This window comes from Hylobates moloch, unplaced genomic scaffold (genome assembly GCF_009828535.3).
Source record: "Hylobates moloch isolate HMO894 unplaced genomic scaffold, HMol_V3 SCAFFOLD_21, whole genome shotgun sequence".
Lineage (NCBI taxonomy): Eukaryota > Metazoa > Chordata > Mammalia > Primates > Hylobatidae > Hylobates > Hylobates moloch.
The window spans coordinates 35,836,381-35,859,686 of record NW_026652296.1 but is presented as its reverse complement, the minus strand read 5'-3'; the positions used below and the strand labels follow the sequence as shown (position 1 = coordinate 35,859,686).

The window sequence follows — 23,306 nt, the reverse complement described above, 5'->3', positions numbered from 1 at the left end:
GCACCACTGCACTCCAGCCTGGGCCACACAGCGAGACTCTGTCTCAAAAAAACAAAAAACAAAAAAACCTCCTAATAAAGCCCAGGAGCTGATGGCTTCACTGGTGAATTCTACCACTTAAAAAAGAACTTCCACCACCTCTTCTCAAACTCTTCCAAGAACTGAAGAGAAGGGAACACTTCCAAACTCATTCTATGAGGCATTACTTGATACCAAAGCCAGACAAGGACACTACAGGCCAGAAAAGAAAACTGCAGACCAATCCCTTATGATGCAAAAATTGATGCTAAAATCCTCAACAAAATACTAGCAAAAGTTATTGTTTAATGGGTATATAGCTTCTGCTGGGAACAACAATGAAAAGCTTTGGAAGCGAGGGCCAGTCGCGGTGGCTCACGCCTGTAATCCCAGCACTTTGTCAGCCCCAAGGCGGGCAGATCACCTTTGAGGACAGCCTGGCTAACATGGTGAAACCTCGTCTCTACTAAAAATACAAAAATTAGTCAGGCATGGTGGCAGGCGCCTGTAATCCCAGCTACTTGGGAGGCTGAGGCACAAGAATATCTTGAACCCGGGAGGCGGGCTCAGGACCCCGAAAGGCAGTCCTGCCCTCCCTCTGCCCAGTGGTAGAGCACCAGATGACAGTGGGATTCCGGGATCGGGCTGGGCTCACAACCCCTACTCAGGCTGAAGGGCTACACAGCCCCCATCAGGGGCTGCGAGCTTGTTGGCAGAAAGGGCCATGCAGCACCATTAGCGATAGGGGTCAGTGGGTTAGTTCTGCATTTTTAGTTTTAAGTTTTTAGTTTTAAGAATAAGTAGAAGCCAAACCTGTCGTTCTCTCTCAAATCTACGTGTTTCTCCAGAGCCCGGACGACGTCTTCCAGATGTAGAAGTTTGGTTTCCATGTCATCCTTCTCTCTCTCCAGCGCTATTTCGGTCTCCCCCTCTTCCGGGGCAGCAAGCTGCTCCTGCCAGGCACCCCGCGGGTCTGCGAGCTGGAGGTGGGATGGCAAGGACTCTCTCCTGGCGACCTCCACACTATGCTTGTGACACCCAGGCTCCAGGTCGCCCTCGGCCCGGGCCTGCTCCTCCGAGGCCTGCCCCTGGGTGCCCCTGCTCCAGCTTCGTGCTCGCTCTTCCTGAATGGCCTGTGGCCTCTCAGCCTGTCCCCTACACGAAGCGGCCGGCCTCAGGGGTGGTTCCCACATCCATGGCTGGGTTTGCGAGGCGTCTCCCTCTGGTCCCAGCAGAGGCAGCTCCCGGGCTCCAGGCTGCTCCAGCCCCGCTGCGCTCGCGCCGAAAGGCTCTGGCTCCTCTGAGACAGTATCCCCATCCACCCCACAGGGCTGCACACGTGACCACCTCTCTGAGGGGCCGTGGGATGCCGGGGCAGGGGCGAGGGCCGGGCTCTGCGTGGCTTCTGTGTCCTGGGCTTGCCTGCGGTGAGGCCCGGCTCCTGCCGCCTCCTCAGACTCTCCGCCATCACCTGGGGCCAGCCAGGCCAGTGGCCGCTCCCCACAGCCCGGACGCAGTGGCAGGAGGCCACGTGCGCCCTCCCGGCCACTTCCTGCCACCAGCCTATCTTTCGGCAGGGCCCGCAGCATCTCTGCTTCCTGGGAGAGCCCGTCCACTCGCTTCCCGCGGGCAAGCTCCAACTCCTCTTCGAGGGCCAACGATGCGCACATGTGGGCGCACTTCTCGCTCGCACACGGCTGCAGCTTCAGTGCCCTCTCCAGCTCCAGCTGCTCCGACCTCCGGCTCCCGCGTGGCAGGGGTCCCTGCAGCGGCTCCTCCAGCTCCAAGGTCAAGTCTCTGTGAGCGAGCAGGGCTCCCAGCCCCGACGGCTCTCCACTCAGCTCCGCCTCGGCCTCTCTCCTGCGGAAATAGAACCGTCACACACCACAGCCCTGCCGCCCCCAGCCCCTCTCTCGGGTTTGAAGTCTGCCCAGCTATTGCAATGGCTGCGACCTCCTCTCTCTTTGGTTGGCTTTCTTTATACCTCCTCGCCTCCCTCAGCCCTGGCTTCAACCTATACCCTGGGCCCTACTTCAGAGTCCAGACGAGGATTCGCCCCACGGAGCGAGGTTCTGCACATGGAAGCCCAAGCACGAACCCTTTCCATGTGGAGTGTTCACATGGAAGATGGCCGCCACCAAGCAGGACCCGGTTGCAGCCCCTCGGCCGTGCAGGCCGCGTTCCAAGCCCTCACAGGCTCCCAACTGGACAGGGCAGACACAGGACATGGCCCGCACTGCAGTGGGTTCTACAAGATCGCGCTGGAGACCCAGAGCCAAAACTGTCCCCTAATTCCCCGAAGCTGCTGGGCTTTGGGACCTCTGGCGGCACGTAGGAGAGTCCAGTGGAAGTGAAGTGGGAGCCGGCAAGACCACAGCACCAGGAGGCGTATGTGGTCCATGCCTGGCCAGGGCAGGGGGAGCAAGGAAATGGTCGGAGGGGGCTCCACCTCCAAGCGTTGGCAGATCGGGAGCCCCGCAGAGCGGGGACAGCAGCTCCCCAGTAGCAGGCTGCCAGAGACAGCTCCGGGTGGGGGCCAGGTGCACAAGGGCCTGGATACTGAGAGGAGGGGGGCTGCTCGTGCCTGCCCCTCTGTTCCCAGTGGGGTCTGCAGGGACTCTGACCCAATCTCTTACCACACGCTCTTGGCTTTAAGGGGAAATAGCTGAAAGCCTGGGGAGGCACAGGATGGACAGATGACTTTTTTTTTTTTTTTTTTTGAGATGAGTCTCACTTTGTGGCCCAGGCTGGAGTGCAATGGCAAGATCTCGGCTCACTGCAACCTCTGCCTCCCGAATTCAAGTGATTCTCCTGCTTCAGCCTCCCGAGTAGCTGGGATTACAGGCACCTGCTACCATGCTCAGCTAATTTTTTGTGTTTTTAGTAGAGACAGGGTTTCGCCATGTTGGCCAGGCTGGTCTCGAACTCCTGAGCTCAAGTGATTTACCCGCCTTGGCCTCCCAAAGTGCTGAGATTACAGGTGTGAGCCACCGCATCCGGCCGGAAAGATGACTTTCTGTCAGGCTGGGGGTGGCCCGGCCAGTGGGGTGGGGGGGCCCATCCTCTTCTAAGCCAGGGCCAAGGCTCTCCACAGGACAGTGGGTGCCAGCTGAGCAGCAGCTTGTCTGCAATGACCAGGCACTTGCTCTCCTACCTCAGATGCCCCCAAGAACAGATGCGGTCACTTCACATGTACCTCACACCAGAACACACAAAACACCAGCACAGGCTTTCTGTAAGCCTTCTCTCTCGCTTGCACACTTGAGCCTTTTTTGGGAACCTCACTAACCCTAGCTGGCCATCTTTCCCATTGTTCAGGGCTTCAAGCCTTTCTCCATCTCCCCACATGCTACCCTGCCTGGCCCTGGAGAAGCAGGCGGCTCTGAGCGATGGAGGCAATGTTGCTGCCAGGCACGGCTGAGGCAGAGGGTACAGAACACTGGGCTGTTTGTACACAGTGAACAGCTTCATGGCCCATGCCAATGTATATTTTAAATTTAGAGCCAGAATCCTCGTGCCAGGACCTGTTCTTTTGGCACTCACCCATCTGCCCAGAGGAAAACCAGCCAGTCAGGAGGCATAGCAATTCTGAGTTGTTTCCTAAGTCTAATTTCAACTTTTGGTTCTTGGCAAGAAACCCCAGACTTGAAATCTCGAAAGAAGCCGGCCGGACCTGATCTGCCACAGGTGGCTCTGATGCCGCAGGGCCAGGCCACACAGTGCCTGGGTGCAGCAGGGCGCCAGGCCCATCTGCTCAGGCTCGGGGCAGCGGGCTGTGTCCAGCTGCTCCTGCAGGCCCCGGATGACCTCCTGAGACTTCTCGTGGAGCTCCTCCAGGTTGGCCTTCTGACCCTCCAGCACGCTGACCTCGCGCCTGCGAGCCTGCTCCATGTCCTTCCTCTCCTTCTCAAAGTTCCTTTTCAGTGCCGCAATTTCCCTTTCGTAGTAATTTACCTAAAACGAGAAACATGAGCCCCATGGACCAGGAGGCCCTAAAAATGATCTGGCTGCTGACACAACACAGAAACACGAAGCTGCCTGGCACAACGTGCAAAGACCGGCGTCCTGGCCTGCCGAGGTGCCAGGGTGTGCAGAAGGGGACAGTGACATGAATGCTGGTGGTGCTCCCCAGGGCCTAGTGAGGTGTGAGTCACCTATCCCCCCGAGGCAGGGCGGCAGGCAGGGACAGGAAGCTCGGGGCTCACTGGAGCATTTGGCCGAGCACTGTAACGGACGCAGCGGGTGGAACCTTTACAGGACCTCGGGGTGGCTCTGAACAGCGTGGAGGCCCTCAGTGGAAGGAATACTATCCAACCATGGGTGGGCAAGCCTCGCCGGAGCTTCCAGTTAATCCTTCAGGGACCCCCAGGGCATGGCCACAGACAGCTCCACCTAGCTGCTACTCAGACGGAGGAACTGGACACACAACAAGTCATGGACACTGTCCCTCAAAAGCCACCACAGTCTAGGAACAGAACAGGGCTAAGTTCATCCTGACAGTTTCATCCAGGGTGGCCCTGGCCTCAAAGCCGCTGAGCTATCCGGGGGGCAAATGCCAGGTCGCTCAGGCTTGGAGCACAGCCAGTAACTGATTCCCACCCGCACACCAGCAAGGAGGGCTGGCCACGGCGCTGCGCTACCTGGAGTATCCCCTTGTGACACTCCAGAGCATCACACCATTCCCTCCCCAGCAGTCATCCTATGTCCTGTGTCTTTCCAAAGAGGGTTTGGGCAGCATGTCAGTTTTATTTGCATTTCCCTACAAACTTTCTTCCCCAAAGGGGCTCACAATGAGACAAAGGATTCCAGGGCAGACACACGTGGAAATGTCAGTGTGGCCAAGTAAAGCTGCCCAACACACAGCAGCTGCTCCCCTAGGGCCCCACAGCCCCACGATCTCCTCACCTTGGTCTCCAGCTGGGTACTGAGGTTTTGGTAATGCTCCTTTACCTGCTCCATCATCAGCTCCGTTTCTATACTCACTGGAGCAGAATTACCCAGGAATGAAATGCCTGCAAACAAGAGGACACTTCCGTTTGTCACACTGAGGATGCCATGGGGGCCCCTTCCAAACCTCCCATTCTGATATTTTGGCATTGGCATCCGTGAGGGGCAGGCGGTGCTGGCTGTGAGGATGACGCTACGTCCTTAAAGTCAGCACTTGTCAGTACACAGCATTCCGTTATTTACCAGAACACTCAGAGATGAGACTAGGTGGCTCCCCACATGATTCACAGGAGCCCCTTTAGTCCCTAAAATATGCTGTGCTATGGTACATTTACTGCACCCTAAATCCTGTTCCCTGAAGATGCCAGGGTCACGGAGGAAATGGAAGGACATAATGGCCTGTGGCACAGCAGATGCCTGGTGGTGCAGAGCTTTAGATGATGTGCAGATGACCATAGCTGTGTGCACGGAGGTTATCTATTTAGATAACCTTTTTTCTTGGTGGCCCTACATTATTATTTCATCACACAAATGATGCCAGGTTCTGTGAGGCAAGTCTGGCACATTAACCCCTGCTGGAATTAGCGCTCTGAGTCTGATGGGCAGGGAGGTATGACAGCCAGTGGCGTCCAAGTGGGATGTCAATGGGGCTACGGACCCACAGGCACCACCCTGGGTGCAGGCAATCCTGGATATGTGTGTTTCTGGGATGGGTGGCCGGTGGGGTCTTGCTCCTCCATGCAGCTTCCTAAGAGTCTGCCAGCTGTTGGGGTTGCACCTTAGGAGCCTGACTCCAATCCAGAAGCCAGCAGGGGAGGGGGTGCCTTAGGGGTCCCAGGAGGTTGGTCTCACATGCACAAAAGCCCCCACTAGGCTCCCCTAGGAGGTTTCCATATTGGCCTATTTTTTAAATTTTATTGAGTAAACAGTTCCAGGGCAACAGGAGAACTCTGAAGTTCTCCCGGGGTTACAGATGGCAGCAAAATATTCTCTGAGGGGCTGAGGTTGCCATGACAGGGGAGCGAGGAGAGCAGGTGGGGCTGCTGGGTCCCCATGGGCCCCTGTCACAGCAGTGGACATGGAGCCATGTGCATTGTATGCTGCTATTGAGTGGGCAGAGGCCACCCCATCCTCCAAAAGGAGCACCACAGACCTCAAGGGCGCCTGCAGCACCTGGACCCCCATTCTCTCTGCAGAGGAGCCAGAGACACTTCATTGTGGGTTCTGGGGACTCTGGGTCCTTGGAGCTTGTCCCAATCCCACTGGCTGGGAGCACAGGGGCAGTCGGCCAGGTAGGGCCGCTCCCTTAGTGCCTGGTGCCTCCCAGCCTCGCTCAGACTTGGGGGGTGGTGCCAACTACCACATCACCCAGAAGCAGCAAGGGTAAGCCCCGACAGCCTCTCTCTGAACAGGCTGGAGTACTGGGAGGCCCCGGTGCATTCTCCGGGATTTAGCTCTTCTCAGTCTCAGCAAGTACCGTGTCACTGAAACAGCTCTGATGTGGGAACAGCCTGGGTCAGACCTGGGGCTGCCCACCCTCAGCCCCCCTTCCTCCTCCCTCTCCAGGGGACCTTCCGTGTTGCAAGGTCACCCTGTGGCATCGCTGGATCCTCCTTGGAAAGTCCCTGCAGAGCAGACCACCTCCCTTCAGGTCACAGCAACATCATCATCTTCATCATCTCCACTCTCCTTTCCTGGCTCTGGGCCTCGGTGTCAACAGCAGGCCTTGGGTCAGCCCCCTCCCAGGGACGGGCTCCTACCTGCTGGGCTGAGTCCAGAGAGCTGCCGTCTGCGCCCACCCGGGCTCCATGAGGGGCTGTGCCGGTTCTCGGGCAGCCGCGCCCACAGGCCTTCCAGCTCAGCGTGCAGCTCATCGTTGCGGTCCTGCAGGTCCTGTGGGGACAGAGCCAGACACCTCCTCTAGCAGCTGCAGCCATTCAGCCCAGCAAGATGGCCGCGCTGGCCTCCAGGGGGGTCTCCTGCAGGTGAGGTGCACTGTGAGGTGAGGGCCTATTGCTTCCCAGCTTCCAGCAGGAAACCATCTGGATTTTAAGTCGCTAACGTCATGGTGAGATAAGCCAAAACAAAGGTCCTTTCTTGACTTTCTCACTTTTAAAAACTTTTATTTTTACTTTATTTTATTTATTTAGAGACAGAATCTTGCTCCCTTGCCCAGGCTGGAGTGCACTGGTGCAATCTCAGCTCACTTCAGCCTCCTCCTCCCAGGTTCAAGTGATTCTCCTGCCTCTGCCTCTCAAGTAGCTGGGATTACAGGTGTGCGCCACTATGCCTGGTTAATTAATTTATTAATTTTTGTATTTTTAGTAGAGATGGGGTTTCACCATGTTGGCCAGGCTGGTCTTGAACTCCTGGCCTCAAGTGATATGTCCACCTCAGCCTCCCAAAGTGCTGGGATTACAGGCGTAAGCCACCACGGCCGGCCCTTATATCACTTTCTATCACTGGTTATATGGGAGGGGATCAAAGAAAAAAGTGAGGCGGCTCCTGGGGAGAAATGTAGAAAATGCAGAGTATGGCCGGGCATGGTGGCTCACGCCTGTAATCCCAACACTCTGGGAGGCCGAGATGAGCAGATCATCTGAGGTCAAGAGATCGAGACCATCCTGGCCAACTTGGCGAAACCCCATTCTCTACTAAAAATACAAAAACTAGCCAGGCGTTGTGGCAGGCACCTGTAATCCCAGCTACTCAGGAGGCTGAGACAGGAGAATCGCTTGAACCTGGGAGGCAGAGGTTGCAGTGTGCCAAGATTGTGCCACTCCACTCCAGCCTGGTGACAGAACAAGACTGTCTCAAAAAAAAAGAAAAGAAAAGAAAAGAAAAGAAACGAAAATGCAGAATACTGTCACCACCAGAAGCTACAGTCTTTGTTGGAACTGCAGTGGTGCTGCAGTGTGCATGTCAGGCAGTGCCCTGGGTAAGGATAGGATTCCTTCCTCAGCCGCTACTGAATTTGCAAAGGGTTCTGCAGCTTTAACCACCAAAGAGGAAACCATTTGCTTCAGATCATATGCTGCAAAGCAGAGAAGAACATGTCAGAAAGAAAGGATGATGTTGGTAAGCAGACACTGGAGCAGGTGGAGGCCACGTGGGCGATGGGAAGGCTAGGACACCGTGGCAGGGTGGGTGGAAGCTTCAGGGGAGGCATCCGCATTTGTGGCCAGCTTAATTGTTCTCCCACTTTAATGAACTACGTCCTAACCAGTATGCTCAGTCACTTGCTCTTTAAAGGGAAAGGAAGGGCAGAGTTTCTGGCCCACTTTCTTAGACACCTCCCAGGGTCCTGCAGACCTTCAGGAAGCAGACACAAACCAGGCTGTGCATGCTTCCCCATTCACACGTGGCTGGGGCCTGGGTCCCCAGCCCTGCAGCCTGAGTGGGAGTTGTGACTACTTCGACCTAGGAGACAGCAGAAGTGATGCCATGGGACTTTCAGGAACACGACATCCACCCACTTCTGCTGGGACATTTGCTCTGGGGCAGCTGTAGCCACCATGCTGTGATGAAGCCCAAAGTAGCCCTGCAGAGGCCACTTGGAGAGGCCCAGATGGAGAAGGGAGGCCCCAGCCCACACGGCACATCATGCAATATACCCAGGTAACAAACCTGCACATGTACCCCCAAATCTAAAATAAAAGTTGAAAGAAAAAATGTTTTTAAAAACACCAATATCCTTGTTACAAAATACAAAGAAACCCCAAAAGTGAGTTTGCAGAGATCAGGTGACACACAGTGGGGAGGGCTCAGGGTGATCCTTCTGGAATCTGGAGACCGACCAGAAAGATGCCCTCAGTCAAGACACAGCGACCCCCTAGGAGCAAGCAGCATGCCAGGCACCCAGATCCTGTCTCTAAAACCATTCCCTCAGGAAAGGAACCAAGACTCCTTGGAGAAATGGCAGATTGCGGGCAGGTGCTGGGGCATCTCATTATGCCAGCAAGTGTGGAAACATTTGACAAAACAAGGCAGCAGCCAACACTGCGGGGCATGCCGTGGCACAGCAGGCAGCCGAGGACTCTCACTTGCCAAATCTTGCACAATTTGGGCACCAAAATAATTAAAAACCATAGGGAGGAAATGGGAATTCATGAGTCCATACCAGTGACTGGTACATGTATGGCTAGATCTGGACAGACAGGATTTCTCTAGCTTGAGTAGAATGCCAATGGCATGGACAGATGTGGAGGGGCTGCTAAGCAGGAAAATCATTTTGCAACCATCATAGTAAAGACTGAATCAGGCAAGAATCACCAGTGATGCTAAATTCAGGGAAAATTCTGATGAAGGCAGCATATTTGCATAGTCTTAAAGTGTCTCTCCACTGACTGTGTATTATTAATAGTTGCAGGGGAGAAAAAACGGTGATTACAGAGCAGAGAAACCAGGTGACACCTCGGTTAGGAGATCAGAAGCAACACCAGCGAGCGGGGCACAACATCACCCACATGCTGTGCCAGCTGAGGACGTACAGCCTCAGTGCTGTGAACAGGAAACATCAGAAACACACAAAACGAGAACGTTGCTATGAAAAAGCGAGGAGGACAACATTCCTCAAAAATATCAATGTTATAAAGACAAAGAAAGGAAATGAGTCAGAATAAAGGACATTAAAGAGACAACCTGGCCCTGGGTGGATGCACTGAGGGAAGCGGAACTCGGCCAGCAGGTAACATGTTGCTTCGATGGCAGTTTATGAAGCTAGCAAGCATGCCTCAGTCATGAGAAAATATTCTCATTCAGTCAGGTGTTGGGAAACTTACTCTCCAGGAAATAAAAGCTCTCGCTTGTGGCTTTTACAAATTTCTGTGGTTTAAAGCCTGTATCAATTTGAAGCCTACCAAAAGCTGAATGAGCAATCTGCAAATCCTTGAACTCCGCATGATCACCTGCAGGAGCAGGAAGCTGCACAGCACTGCCAGCAGAATGGGAGGAAGCGTTTCTCAGGAAGTGCACACAAGCACTGGGCGGTGAAGGGTCAGGGTGTGCATATCTGACCCTCGGATGCTAAATCATGTTTAGCATCTTTATGGGTACTTATACACCTTTTTCTTATTAGGTTATGTATTCATATTTGGAGAGAGTTTTTATATATTCTGGATCTAAGTCTTTTATCAGATAAATACATAATTCACAGACATTTACTCCCATTTGTGTCTTTTGATCGGTGGGTCTTAATTTTTATTAAATCAAATGTTATTATTGTAAAAATCTATTATGAACTAGGCTTTAGAAGGTATAGTAAATAAAACTTGGATGTTGTGAAGATCACAACGTTTTCTCCTTTTCTCAGTGGATTCTCCAGTGTTCTGTCCAGGGCCAGGTGCTGCCTTTAGTTGTCCTGTTCCTTTAATGTCCTTGACTCTGAAACATTCCCACAGCCTTTCTTTGTCTTTTATGACATTGACAATTTTGAAGAACACTGTTGTTCCTGCCCATTTTTCATAGAAATGGTCTCATGTTGTGGTTTGCTGATGTTTCCTTTGGATTGAGGCTGTGGCTCAGAAATAACGATGTCTACACGTTCACATCCACACCAACACAAGCCAGTGAGCAGGTATGCGAAGGCAGAGCCAACAGGGTGAAATGTGAACAGGTGCATGTGGGTAAAGGTACACAGACACGTGTTCTGTGCACTAGTTTTGTTTGTAACTATGAAAGTTTGAAATTGTTTTCATATAAAAAGTTTTTAAATATTCTAAATGTTAGTTTGAAACAGACAAAAAATATCCAAAAAAAGGAAAGGGGAAATATCTGAATAAATAGGTTAGCATTTAAATATAAAATATCTCTGCTGTTTCAAAAAATAAAATTGAAAGAACCCCAGATGAAAAGAATAGCATGTCTTTAAGTAACAGAATCATGTTAAAGAAAGAAGGGTCTTAAATATGAAAAATCCAGGGCACTAAAGGAACCTATTAATGGAAGGTTATCTCTAGGTTCTAAGTCTGCTCCAGCAGCTACCAGAGGAGGAAGCTGGCAGCCCACAGGCAGCTGCAGTCCTAGCAGCACACCGTCTGGACCCCATCCGCACGGCAGGCCCCACCCACCCCACACACACCAGTTGAGGCAGAAGGAAGGCGACACTGCTCACCACACACAGGATTCTCAAAAGAAGAACGAGACGTGCAGGGAACAATGGCAGGGTGCCCAGATGGAGGCAAACCACAGACAGGAAGGGGTAAGCACAGCCACTGAGAACGCAAGCGCGGGCTCACCTCGATCCTCTGGGGTTGCAAAGCAACGTGTGGCAAGGACAAAGTCAGGGTCACTTTACATGGGAGGGAAATCATTCAGAGTGATTCGAGAATAGACCCTTAAAATCGAATAACAATGCTTTATCTGGTTCTCTGGCTATAGGGCAGCCCATGAATTACCAGCTTCACAGACATATATTTTCCCTATCACACCTGCTCAAATTTCAAATCATGTGAAATTACTTCACATCGATTGCTTACTTAACAATGACCACCACAGTACCCCCAGAAACAGTCACAGATTTTCAGCATGGAGTGATGTGGCCTTAAGGTTCACACACGGAAAGAATGAGCTATAACTAAAACCAGTTGTGCTGTGGCATCACCACCCAAGGTAACTAAAGATTATCCACCGGGTAAAATTAAGTCAGTTTCAGATCATCACCCATTCATATAGTTATAAACTATGGTTGCCCAACTTGAAAATTTTTATTAAAATTATTATTACAGCTAACTTGCAGGAGAAATGAATGAGTGAACAGTAAGCAAGCTCTACTGATACCTTTAGATTTTTTTCTCATTTTTGCTGGGTGGGGGGACTATACGGGGTCTTAAATGGCTGTTATTTGTGGATGCATGTGACTTATCTCTGTTCACCTGGCAATGCTGCCTGGAAAGAATTCCATGCCTAAAATCACCCGCTTCCATGTTATTTTCAAGCCTATACAGGGTTCTGTTAGAATAACAGTCATAACATGCCCAGCTGTTCCTGATGCTGAGAGCTTGGCTGGGTTCAGTGTCTATTGTTACAACTTGTTTGGACCTAACTCTCTGTATGCCAGGATGTAACAGGGGCAGGTGGGTCAAGGACTGGGGTTTTTGATGGTGAAAAAAATGTTTCTGTACAAGTTTTGCATAAATTAACTTTTGGTAAATTAAAACCTAACCAGGAGCTGCCTATGAAAGAACCATGTGGTCAATGACTTTAGAGATAAAGTAACTTTTCTGTATTGTTAATAATCAACCCAACTCAACTCTAGTTTGTTTTCTTCTACACAGAATTTTCTTCTACACAGAATTTCTTCTGCGGGCCAGAGCAGGGTGGGGTGAGACCATGGGGGGCTGGCTGGGCCAGCCATCAGATTGTCTGCGAGGCGGCCTTCAAGGCACTGGAACTGGGCTTTCCTCACAGAACCACTCTTGCAGATCTAGAGAAACACCCGAGCTTTAAAACATTCCACGGTCTCTGCGTGCTCAGGTGAGCAGAGAGGGGAAGAAATGGAGGCTTTGGAATGCCCCAGAACCTGGCAGCTTGCATTTAAAATGTGCCAAGGAGGGTGGTGGTCCAACCGCAGGCTCTGAACCCAAACAATCAATCACACTGTGTCATACAGAACCAGAACACAGGCTGTGAGGGTGGGCGTCCAGGCCTCCCAGCAGCCCACACGTGGCCCAGCGGGGCAGGTGAATGTGTGGCACGCCGAGGTGTGAAGTGACTTCCTTGTGCTCATTCTCTTTTTTTGGGGAGGGATGGAATCTCGCTCTGTGGCCCAGGCTGGAGTGCAGTGGCGCGATCTCGGCTCACTGCAACCTCCGCCTCTTGGGTTCAAGTGATTCTCCTGCCTCAGCCTCCTGAGTAGCTGGGACTACAGCTGTGCACCACCACACCCAGCTAATTTTTGTATTTTTAGCAGAGATGGGGGTTTCACCACCTTGGCCAGGCTGGTCTCGAACTCCTGACCTCGTGATCCACCCGCCTCGGCCTCCCAAAGTGCTGGGATTACAGGTGTGAGCCACCACGCCCGGCCTCCTTGCGCTCATTCTCTTTCGGGGAACGTGGCAGTTCCAGATGCTCTGCGTCATGTGATATCATAAGGGACTGACGCAGCAGCAGGTTTGAGCATCCCGTCCTCTGTTGGGCCGGCCAGTGAGGAGGCTGGCGAGAATGCAACACCATGGCACATTCCTGGCTAGTTTTTCTTTCTTTTGGAAAACAGCTATGTTCCCCAAAATAGGCTATTTATGTTAACCTGTTATTACATTATTATTCTTAAATAAATTAATAAATTAAAAAAATTTCCACTTTAATTTTTACCATGGTAAATATTAAATTTAATCCACATAACCTACATCAACAAAAGCTCTTTGGGGTCCTTGAGAATGTTAAGCATGTACGGGGGTCCTGGGTTTAAGTTTCATTCACCACGTCCACTGCGCCCTGCACTCCTGTGTCTCCAACTGACAGACAGACACGCATGGCAGGTTTGGCCCAGGAAAGCTAAACATGAACAACAGAAGACGACAGTGCCCTGCATGGTGCCTGGACACACAGAGGCGGCCTTCAGGATAGGTGGCAACAAGAGCCAGGTAACCCTAAGTCTAGGAGTGTGGCAAGGCCATGGTCAAGCATGGCCGCAAGCAGAGGCTCTCCCTGGAGCAGACACTCCTGCGTTCCTGTGGACCACCTGCGTGTGGAGACCCAGAGCCTGGACATGAGACTAAAAGGCAGACAGAGCGGGGCACGTACCCGGCACTTGAGCTCATATTCCTTCAGGACTGCTGCGAACCGCTCCTCCTGGGCCAGGAGCTCTGCACTCTGTGGCTCCAGCTGAAAGGCAGACACGGAGGAAGTCACAGGTGGGCCTCGGGCCAGAGGGGGACCTGCTTCTCCAGCCCCTGGGCTCCAAGAACCTGCCCAGCTTCCCCCAACACCAGGCGCTGCTCTCCAGGTACAGCCGCCATCCCCCCTTCTTCTCCCTACTCCCCCGTCTAGAAGGTCACAAGGCAGAAGGATTTTCCAGATTTATCTAAGGTAGCCACACTCATCCCTGGAGCTCAGACCCTGACCCTGGGCAGCCCCTCTCCCCGTCCTCCTCCCTAGGTGACACCCAGGGAGGGCCCTGCCCTCCCTCCATGCCCCCCACCACTGAGGCTGTCGCTAGTGAGCAGTTGTGCTGTGCGGGCAGATGGCCCCCCACATTGTCATGCAGAGGAGGCAGAGGGAAGGCCTCATGCTGATTTTCTCTTCATTCTAAATTTTAGGAGAATACCAAATTCTGTCACCTGCCACATCTCTCCCCCGCCACCACCACTGCCCAGCAGGCCCTCCCCTCTGGAGGCAGACTGTCAGCAAAGGGGCTCGCCTTGTCCTTCAGCACAAACTCCAGGTCCTTCTGCAGCTTCAGGGCCAGCCTCTCCGAATCCGAAAGCTTTTCCACCACTTCCACAATCTCCTTCTGTAGGCGACTGTTTTCCTAGGAGACACAGGCCAGTGGCTCGTCAGGCTCCTGCAGGACGGAGGGGACGTGTGCAGGATGGAGGTGAGAGGCTTGCTTCTCACAGGACTGGGCATCAGGAAAGAACTCCCACCTGCCGCAGGCAAGGCACCTGGTGCTGTGCAGGCGGCTGTGCCGGGGATGTCCCCCAGCCTCCCAGGACAGACCTCAGAGACCACCCAGACTGTGGCTACCCCATCATCTTCACTTCTCTTGTCCCCTCCCTTACCACGTGCTCAGAAAGGCCATGAGTCATACAAGAAAGGGTGGGGAGTCGGGCACGGTGGCTCACGCCTGTAATCCCAGCACTTTGGGAGGCCGACGCAGGCGGATCAAAAGGTCAGGAGATCAAGATCATCCTGTCTAACATGGTGAAACCCCATCTCTACTAAAAATATAAAAAATTAGCCAGGCCTGGTGGTGGGAGCCTGTAGTTCCAGCTACTCAGGAGGCTAAGGCAGGAGAATGGTGGGAACCCAGGAGGCGGAGCTTGCAGTGAGTGGAGATCGTGCCACTGCACTCCAGCCTGGGAGACAAAGTGAGACTCCATCTCAAAAAAAAAAAAAAAAAAAAAAGAAAGGGTGGGGAATACAAAAGCATTGCAAAAGTATTACAGAAACGGCATCCTTCCAGAGCCATTCCTAAACCAGGGATCAGATATTGTACCAGGACAGCTCAGACAGCCATCACCAGGGGAGGAGGCAGTGTCTGTAGACGGTGGGGGACTGCGGTGAGAAGGGTGGAGAGCAAGACTGTTGGGGGGCTCAGGCTGCCCAGCCTCTCCTCCCGGGAGGTGGGGCAGGTGTGGGGAGTTAGGAGAGGAGGACACAGGCAGGAGCAGAGCAGGGACCAGCACAGCAAGGGCCAGCACCTCTGTCCCGCTGCGATGCCTCACTGGAGTCAGTATCAGGGAACGGTTGTGAGACACTCACCAAAGCCCATCAAACCCCATCAGCTCCAGGCCACAAAGCCAGCCTCGGGCAGGCTGGGCTTTAGGTTCTGGTCTCTTTGCTGCCCCCACGGGTGTTCCTGGTTTCTGGGGTTGAAGCAGTGCTGGCTGCGGGTGCTGGCCCTCCCTGACCTCAGGTCCACCTGTCCCAGAGCAGAGAGTGGGAGTGGTGGGGAAGGAGGGGCAATGTCCTGCTGGCAAGCCAGGACCCCTTCTGCTCTGCAGCAAGTGGGACACTTCTTCACTGCGGCAGGTGTTCCCTCGGGCCCTGCCCTAAAACATAAACTTGAGGGCACTGGCAGGTGTGGATCTGGATCCTCAACCAGGATGACGTGGGTGTGGGGAATGCTCAGGCTCCCCCCAGCTTCCTGGATGTGCTGGGGATGCCCCTACCTTCAGGGCCAGGGTCAGCTTCTCACGAAGGCCAGCCTCCTCAGCCTGCAGGCGCCCCACGTCCCACTCCAGCGCGGCCCTCTGCCTGTGGGCCTGCTCCCAGAACAGCTCTCGCTCTGCCTCCACCTCAGACCGCAGGAGGCTCAGCCTTTCCCGGTACCCCTGCTCCAGATGCCTGTAACATGCCACATATCACACGTCAGACATGTCATGTCAGGGCCACCCAGGCCCACGCCACCCCCTTCCTAGCCTCCTCCCTCTTAGAAACGCCCCTGTCCTCAGCACATGCAGGGCCGCCCTGCCTTGGCTGAGCTGCCCATGCTGGGAGGCAAATCTGAGGGTGGGTGCTCCTCCCTCACGGGCTGGTGGAAATGACCCCAGACAAGGGGATCTGGTGGGTCACATGGCAAATGCCACCAGCTGCCCCCTCAACAGCAAGGAGCACAGCTCCCTGGGGTGAGTCCCAAGGTGGCCCCTCCACCCGGTGTGCATGGCAGGCAACAGCCCTTTGATAAAGACTTTTGATACCAAATGCACATGAAAATCACCTCCCTCCCAAGGAGGGAGGCAGCATGAAACCCATGGACAGTGAATTCCCAAAGCAATCCGAGGAAGAGGTGGGGGGTATTTTTTTCTCAGTTGCTACATTCATCTTTTACAATAACCATTTCCATTAGCAGGAAAAACAGTGTTCAACACTCAGTCTCATCTCTTTCTGCAACAGCAGCTTCACTGGAATTCTCAAACCACGTCTACCCAGACTGAAGACCAGCGAGGCTCCGACTTCTGCAGAAGCCTGGTGATGCCCATAACCAAGTCCGAGACACCGGAGCCCCAGAGCCTGGGCTTTTAATCTTGGCTCAGAACTTTAAAGAAACAACACTCAAAAGGGAAGAGTATGAAGGAAGTACAATAATCTGACTAATTTAATACTCCACAAATCTTTTGGGGTAGTGTTAAAGCTATGTATTTCCTCTCAGTCTACTCTTTAAAAACTTTTGAAATATACAAAAATCGGGAAATAGTTAAATAAATTACGGCAGATCCACACAAATACCCATGTGGGATGATCTGTGGCCATCAGGAAAGCATATGCAACATGGTATCTTTTTTTTTTTTTTTTTTTTTTTTTGTAGACAGAGTCTTGCTCTGTTGCCCAGGCTGGAGTGCAGTGGCAGGATCTCGGCTCACTGCAAGCTCCGCCTCCCAGGTTCACACCATTCTCCTGCCTCAGCCTCCTGAGTAGCTGGGACAGGCGCCCACCACCACGCCCGGCTAATTTTTTGTATTTTTTAGTAGAGATGGGGTTTCACCATGTTAGCCAGGATGGTCTCGATTTCCTGACCTTGTGATCCGCCCGCCTCGGCCTCCCAAAGTGCTGGGATTACAGGCGTGAGCCACCGCGCCCGGCCACAACATGGTATCATTTTTTTAAGAATTATGTGCATAGAAAAAAAAGGTGAAAGATATATAGACAATGTAAAGACTGATACCCCCTGGAAAGTGAGATTTCTGGTTTTATTTTTCCTTTAATTGTATTTCCTAAAATGTGTGCAATAAACATGTATCATTATGTTTATAGTAAGGAAAACCTAATGCAATAATAAAAGCTACTTACAGAAATCTACTCATAACTCCCATTGCTCATGGGACAAAACCCAAGCTCTCAGGGCCACGTGGGTTCTGAGGCTGCAGCTTAGCACCCTGAATGCATCCCTCCACCAGGTTCAAAGACAGAGGTGCTGCCTTAGTGTTTCCAATCCTCTAACCCTGGGTAAGACAATTCACCCAAGTCTTTCCAAATGGCTGGGAGAGAATCAAACTATACACGTGTGGACAGAAGCAAATCAGTTCTCAGTTACTCAAACTGAGTATGAAAGTCAACTTACTTCCAGCTTTGAACACAAGTGTCTCACAAGGAGCACCCTTGTCTAGGAGCCCCGCTAACCCCAAGGCTGGGATGAGGCTGTGCTCGGGGGAGAGAGGTCGCTGGTCAGAGCCCAGCCCCTCAGGTCCTGAGAGGCAGCACCAAGATCCCTGTGGCACCAACAGGGATAGCTGGATCCCGACACTCAGGATGAAAGTGAGAGGCGGACAAATCGAGCTTACAATAGAGCCGTCAGGAGAAAGGAGGGGGCGTCCAGGGAGAGGAAATGAGTTCCTGGAGCTCCCCGTGGGTCTCCCTGACATACTTTCAGCTCCTGAATGTTAGCAATTGTCTCCTCTGGAGATCCAAGCTGGCCTCATGCGCGCTCTGGAAGGCAGGGAGCTATGAGAATGTCTTAAGCAACAAAGTCAAGGTCACCTCCCCCAGGGGCCGGGGGGCATCTTTTGGTCCCTCCTCTAGGAATTCCCCAGCCAGGTGGGAATGATGACGCTACAAGGCTGGCCCAGAATAGCTCAGCTGACGGAGACCACAGAGACCCTCCCTGCCCACAGGAGCAGGGACACCGCTTCCTAATGAAATGCCTTCCACGCTCAGGGCAGGGAACTCGGGCCTTGAGGCCTAGCCCAGCTCCTCCACGTGGAGGGCAAGGGCCCCAGCCACTGCCTGCGCCTGTCCCTGTATCTGGCTTTTTGCCTCACCAGACACCTCCTCATGTTTGGTGAAAGGAGACTTGACTTTTAGCTTCCCTGAAAATGACCACAGTCCTACAGGGGCTTCCCACCACCACCACAGCCACAGGAGCCAGTGGCCCCAAGAACGTACACTCCAGGGGGCCCACAGGCCGCACAGGCCCCATGCATGCACACAGCACCCCCCACTGCACCCCACGGGCCCCATGCACACAGTACCCCCACTGCACCCCACAGGCCCCACGCATACTCACAGCACCCACATAGCACCACACAGGCCCCACGCACACTCAGCAATCCCACTCAGCACCCCCACTGCACCCCACAGGCCCCATACATGCACACGGCACTTTCCACTGTACCCCTCTAGCCCCAGAATACTCATAGCACCCCCACCGCACCCTACAGGTCCCAAGCATGCTCAAAGCACCCACATGGCACCACACGAGCCCCACATACACTCACAGCACCCAAATGGCACCCCACGGGCCCCATGCACACTCACAGTACCCCCACTGCACCCCATGGGTCCCATGCACACGCACTGCACCACCGCTGTACCCCACATACCTGAGGTCCCATGAACACTCACAGCACCCTCATTGCACCCCACATGCCCTTGCACTCCACAGGCCCAACACACTCACACTAACTCCCCACACCATGTAGAGGCGCAGGTAGATCTGGACCTGCTGTGTACGGCGTCCCCAGCCAGCCCTGGAAGGAAAGGGGACTTGGGAGGTGCAGGCGAACAGAGGTGGGGTGAGGCTCCGCCCTGTCCCAGCAGCCCCCTATGGACTGAACCACGTGGAGGTGGCGGCTGCAGGAGGTGCAGCGGGGACCCCCTTCTGCCCAGCACAGATCCATGGAAACTGTGAGGACATGGGTTATAGAGATGGGGGGGGCCCACTGGTCTTAGAGCTGGCCCTGGACTGTGCCTGGCTCTGGAAGGCCTGAAGGAGAGTGGCTGGGCTCTGCCCTCATGCTTCTCCCACCTGAGGCTCTTGCTCCCCAGAAAGCTGACCAGTGGCCTTCGGCTGTCCCAGAAACAGTGTAAGGCCAGGAGAAGGGAGACCTGGGTGTCAGCTTCACATACGCACGCTCACTGCTGCGGGACTGGGCCAGTTACTGAGCTGCTCCAGGACTCAGTTTGTTTGGCTCAACAATGGGGATAAATGGCCTATTTGGTCCCAGTGGCCGTTAAGTGAGGTGACCCCTAGTGCACACAGGAGACACACCACAGCTGTCTCACCAACCAAACTCACTTCCCCAGAGGGCATGGACCCATCAGTAGCCCCTCAACCCCTGGACCCCCAGGTGCACGACAAAGATGCTCAGGGCTTCTTTGGTAAAGGAGAAGCAGCTTCAGGCTTCAGCCCACGGTGCAGCTGGCACAATTCCAACAGGCGATGTGGCCAGCAGCCGGGCTCCCATCTGCAGGCTCACCCTGGGGACCCTGCAGCACCCCAAGCAAACCGCCCGCATCCCCGGAGGGTGCCACAACACGTGGCTCCACCGTGCATAGCTCTTCTCTGCTAGCCACGCTCAGCTGAGCCACTGCCACCAGGGCCATGGCAGCGAGTGCTGTGTCTGTGTTGTGCAATGCAGAGGGTGGGCCGACCTGCAGACCAAGAACCCAAGGGCGTGGGTACAACAGGGCCAGGACTGCAGCCTCCGGCAGACCTCCCGAGCCACCAGAGGACCCACTGACAAGGGAGAATGGCAGGGAGGCCAGCCATGTGTTGCTGCCCCTGCCCAAGAGCTGTGTGACTCAGAGCCAGGAAAGCCTGTCCTGAGCTACCCCTGGAGGACCCTCCAGGCATGCGCAAACTTCAGGTGAAAAACAGCAGCTGAGCCCTGGCAGACATGTGCCCCACCAATGACACAGAGAAGCCCCTCTCCCTGCCTGAGCCTGGGACACCCTCTTGGGTGGGATTTCCTCAGATGTTCTGTTCGTGAACCAGTGCGGTCGTTGTATCCTTAAACAAAACAAATCAGAAATCTAAGGCCAGGCATGGTGGCTAACATCTGTATTCCCAGCACTTTGGGAGGCTGATGGGGGCGGATCACTTGAAGTCAGGAGTTGGTCAGCCTGGCCAACATGGTGAAACCCCGTTTCCACTAAAAATACAAAAATTAGCTGGGTGTGGTGGCAGGCGCCTGTTTAATCCCAGCTACTTGGGAGGCTGAGGCAGGAGAATTGCTTGAACCTGGGAGGCGGAGGTTGCAGTGAGCCAACATGGCACCACTGCACTCCAGCCTGGGCTACAGAGGGAGACTCCATCTCAAAAACAAAAGCAAAAATAAAAACAAATCAGAAATCCTTTCTCTGGTCTATCCAGCCACTGTTCCACACAACTGTCCCCACACTGGGGTCACTACAGCTGTGATACCTGGAGTTGGGTTCCTTCTCTGGGCTCCTTCTACCTGCTGGGCCAAAAGGAAACCATTGCCAGCCCTTGCAACACAGCCACCTGCCTCTTGCAACACAGCCACCTGCCTCTTGCATCACAGGCACGCAGCTGGGGGCAGAAAGGCTTGGCTTGTGTGAGAAAGAGCCCAGCAAAGCAAGGGCAGGAGGCAGGACCTCCTCAGCCCTTGGGGACGCAGCCAGGGCCAGGCAATGCACCAACCCCAGGAAGAGCAGGGCTCTGCTTTCTCAAGGCTGTGTCCCCTGGATTCCCCCTGGCTCAGGTGAAATAGGGGGGTTTCCACTCAGCCACACTTGCAGCTCTGGCCCCTGGCAGCCCTGTGTCCACTACCTGCCCTCAAAGGGGCTGGGGAGGCCCAGGTAAGAATCCACCACCTGGGCCCCAGAACCCACTTGATTTTCTTCTCCGTGAGCTGCTCCAGGGCAGAGTGGCAGTCGTCCATCTCTTTCACAAACTCCAGGTTCCTCTTCTCGGCCCTCTCCAGGTCCTGCCTCGCCTTGTCACGCTCCCTCACCAGCTGCTCCACCTGCCCTCTGCCACAGGAAGGAGACAGGGTCAGATGGGACCCCACTGCTGGCCTGACCCATCATGCCAGGCAGCTCTGGGCCCCACATCTGCATCAATGATAGAAACTAGCACACCAACTGTACAGCAGGCGCTGCTCCAGCAGCCTGCTCCTAAGGCAGTTTCCACAACTGCTATGCTCATTTTATAGATGGGTACACTGAGACAGGGGGACCACATGACTTGGCAAGGAAAGTTTCTAGGTGGTTTCTAACCCAGGAAGACTGAGCCTGGAGTTCCACAGCATGCCACATCGCTTAGGCAGTCCCAGGGCGTGTGGGAATTGGTCTGTGAGCCCTCTCATCGGCAGCTGGGCGTGGATCGCAGGTACCTAATTCAGTAACGGGCATGTGTCAGGGAGGAGGCTGGCCACCTGTTAGCCCTGCACAGGCATCCCAGCACACTAGTGAGCACACAGTGAGTCACCAGAGCACAACGCAGTGGTTGTATGTGGTCTCAGCTCTGTCTGGCCACCCTGACCCAGCTGAGGCACTGTGTAAATCGTTGGTGGCACCTGCTATTCCGGTGACTATTTCCCCACGGAAGGAGCTTTTCTCCCTCCCTGTCCCAAGGCCAAGGGATAGACCTGGGCAAGCCTTTCTCTGGTTCTATCTGCAGAGCTGCCTGAGGCCAGAGGCGGCTCCACTGTCTGCACCTGGACAGATGCAGTCTTTAGGACTGAGATTGTGGTTTCTGCCAATCTTTTCTGCAGCTTCAGAACATTGACAAAAACACCACAACAATCTTTTTGCAAATCTGCTTAGCAGATGGATGGCCTGAATGGTCAGCCAAACCAAACAGACACAATTAAAAGGGAATGGGTTCTCGGCCCAACGTCACGGGGCATTTTGTGACCATGTTTGAAAAGCGCCTTTCCTTCCTCCTGCTGACAGCCCAGCCTGGGAGACCCCTGGCACTAGAAGCAACGGCAGGACCCCACCTGGCCCTGGCAAGCGCCTGCGCCAGCATGAGGGGGGACCTCACGTCTGTCCCTTCGAAACCTCAATGAAAAGGGCTCAGTGGGGGCCCCCAACATACAGATCCCAAGCACCTCAACAAGTGGGAGGAAAGCCAGTGAGCCTTAAATTGTGTGGACTCAGATGGCACAGGTCCTCAGGCCCCACCCAGCCCAGACACATAGACGAGCGGCTGCCATTCACCTGTCCATGCTCTGCGGCTAGATTCTGCTCCTGTCCCTCTGCGAGCACCAGCTTGAGGGCCCAGAAAGCACGGGACAGACAGTGTGCAGAGCCCTGCCCCAGGACTGGCCATGTGGTATGGACAAGAGCTGACTGGTGTCCTGTGTGTCCCAGACCCCCCTCCAGGCCCGCCTGGCCAGCCACACTGCCACGTTCCCCAGTCCCCTGTGGCCTCTTACTGCTGGTAGCTCAGCTCCTGGTGGTAGCAGGCCAGGGCTGCCTGCTGGACGGCACTGTCCACTGTCATGAGCTCGTTGTCAAGGGCCCAGGTCAGCTCCAGAAGGTTCACCTTCTCATCCACACTGAAGTCCAGGCTCTGGAAGCAGCAAGCCTGGTAAGCAGGAAAGGCTGAGGGACTTCCCCAAGCAGACACCTCTTTGCTCCCTCTCTAGTCCAGGGCCTAGCCCAGCACGGCTGTCCCAGGCAGCACCTGCCCCTCCTGTCTGCCAAGATCTCTGCATCTTGAGGGGTGCTCCTCCCCCATCCCACGCAACTCTGGTGGGCTGTCAACGGCCTGGTCCTCCTGCCTCTGCCTCAGGGGTGCATAGGCCCAGGCTAGACAGAACCCCTCTTCCTGGACAAAGTGTCAGACACAGGCAGGGGCAAGTCCCCTGCAGGCCCTTCATGGGGACTGCTGTGGAGGCCAGGGCACAAGGCCCTTTTCCCTCTGAAATAATCTATTTTAAGGATGTGAGCCTTGGGATTCCCTGCAATGAGGCCTGACCTGCAGCTCATGC

General features: G+C 54.2%; 1 protein-coding gene across 8 annotated transcripts in view; it reads right to left on the bottom strand.

Annotated features, from left to right (window-relative positions):
* The window catches only part of NINL (ninein like), a 141,404-nt gene that overhangs the window by 22,837 nt on the left and 95,261 nt on the right, over positions 1-23,306 (bottom strand). For 6 of the 8 annotated variants that reach the window (XM_058432964.1, XM_058432968.1, XM_058432962.1 and 3 more), the window contains 9 exons: positions 22,749-22,900; positions 21,199-21,339; positions 15,798-15,972; positions 14,324-14,434; positions 13,708-13,788; positions 6,726-6,858; positions 4,924-5,030; positions 3,692-3,972; positions 832-1,878 (listed from right to left, as the gene is read on the bottom strand). In XM_058432964.1, coding sequence (XP_058288947.1) covers positions 832-1,878; positions 3,692-3,972; positions 4,924-5,030; positions 6,726-6,858; positions 13,708-13,788; positions 14,324-14,434; positions 15,798-15,972; positions 21,199-21,339; positions 22,749-22,900 — 2,228 coding nt within the window. The remainder of the gene's footprint in view (positions 1-831; positions 1,879-3,691; positions 3,973-4,923; positions 5,031-6,725; positions 6,859-13,707; positions 13,789-14,323; positions 14,435-15,797; positions 15,973-21,198; positions 21,340-22,748; positions 22,901-23,306) is intronic. The other 2 variants (XM_032142251.2, XM_058432963.1) reach the window with 1 other exon arrangement.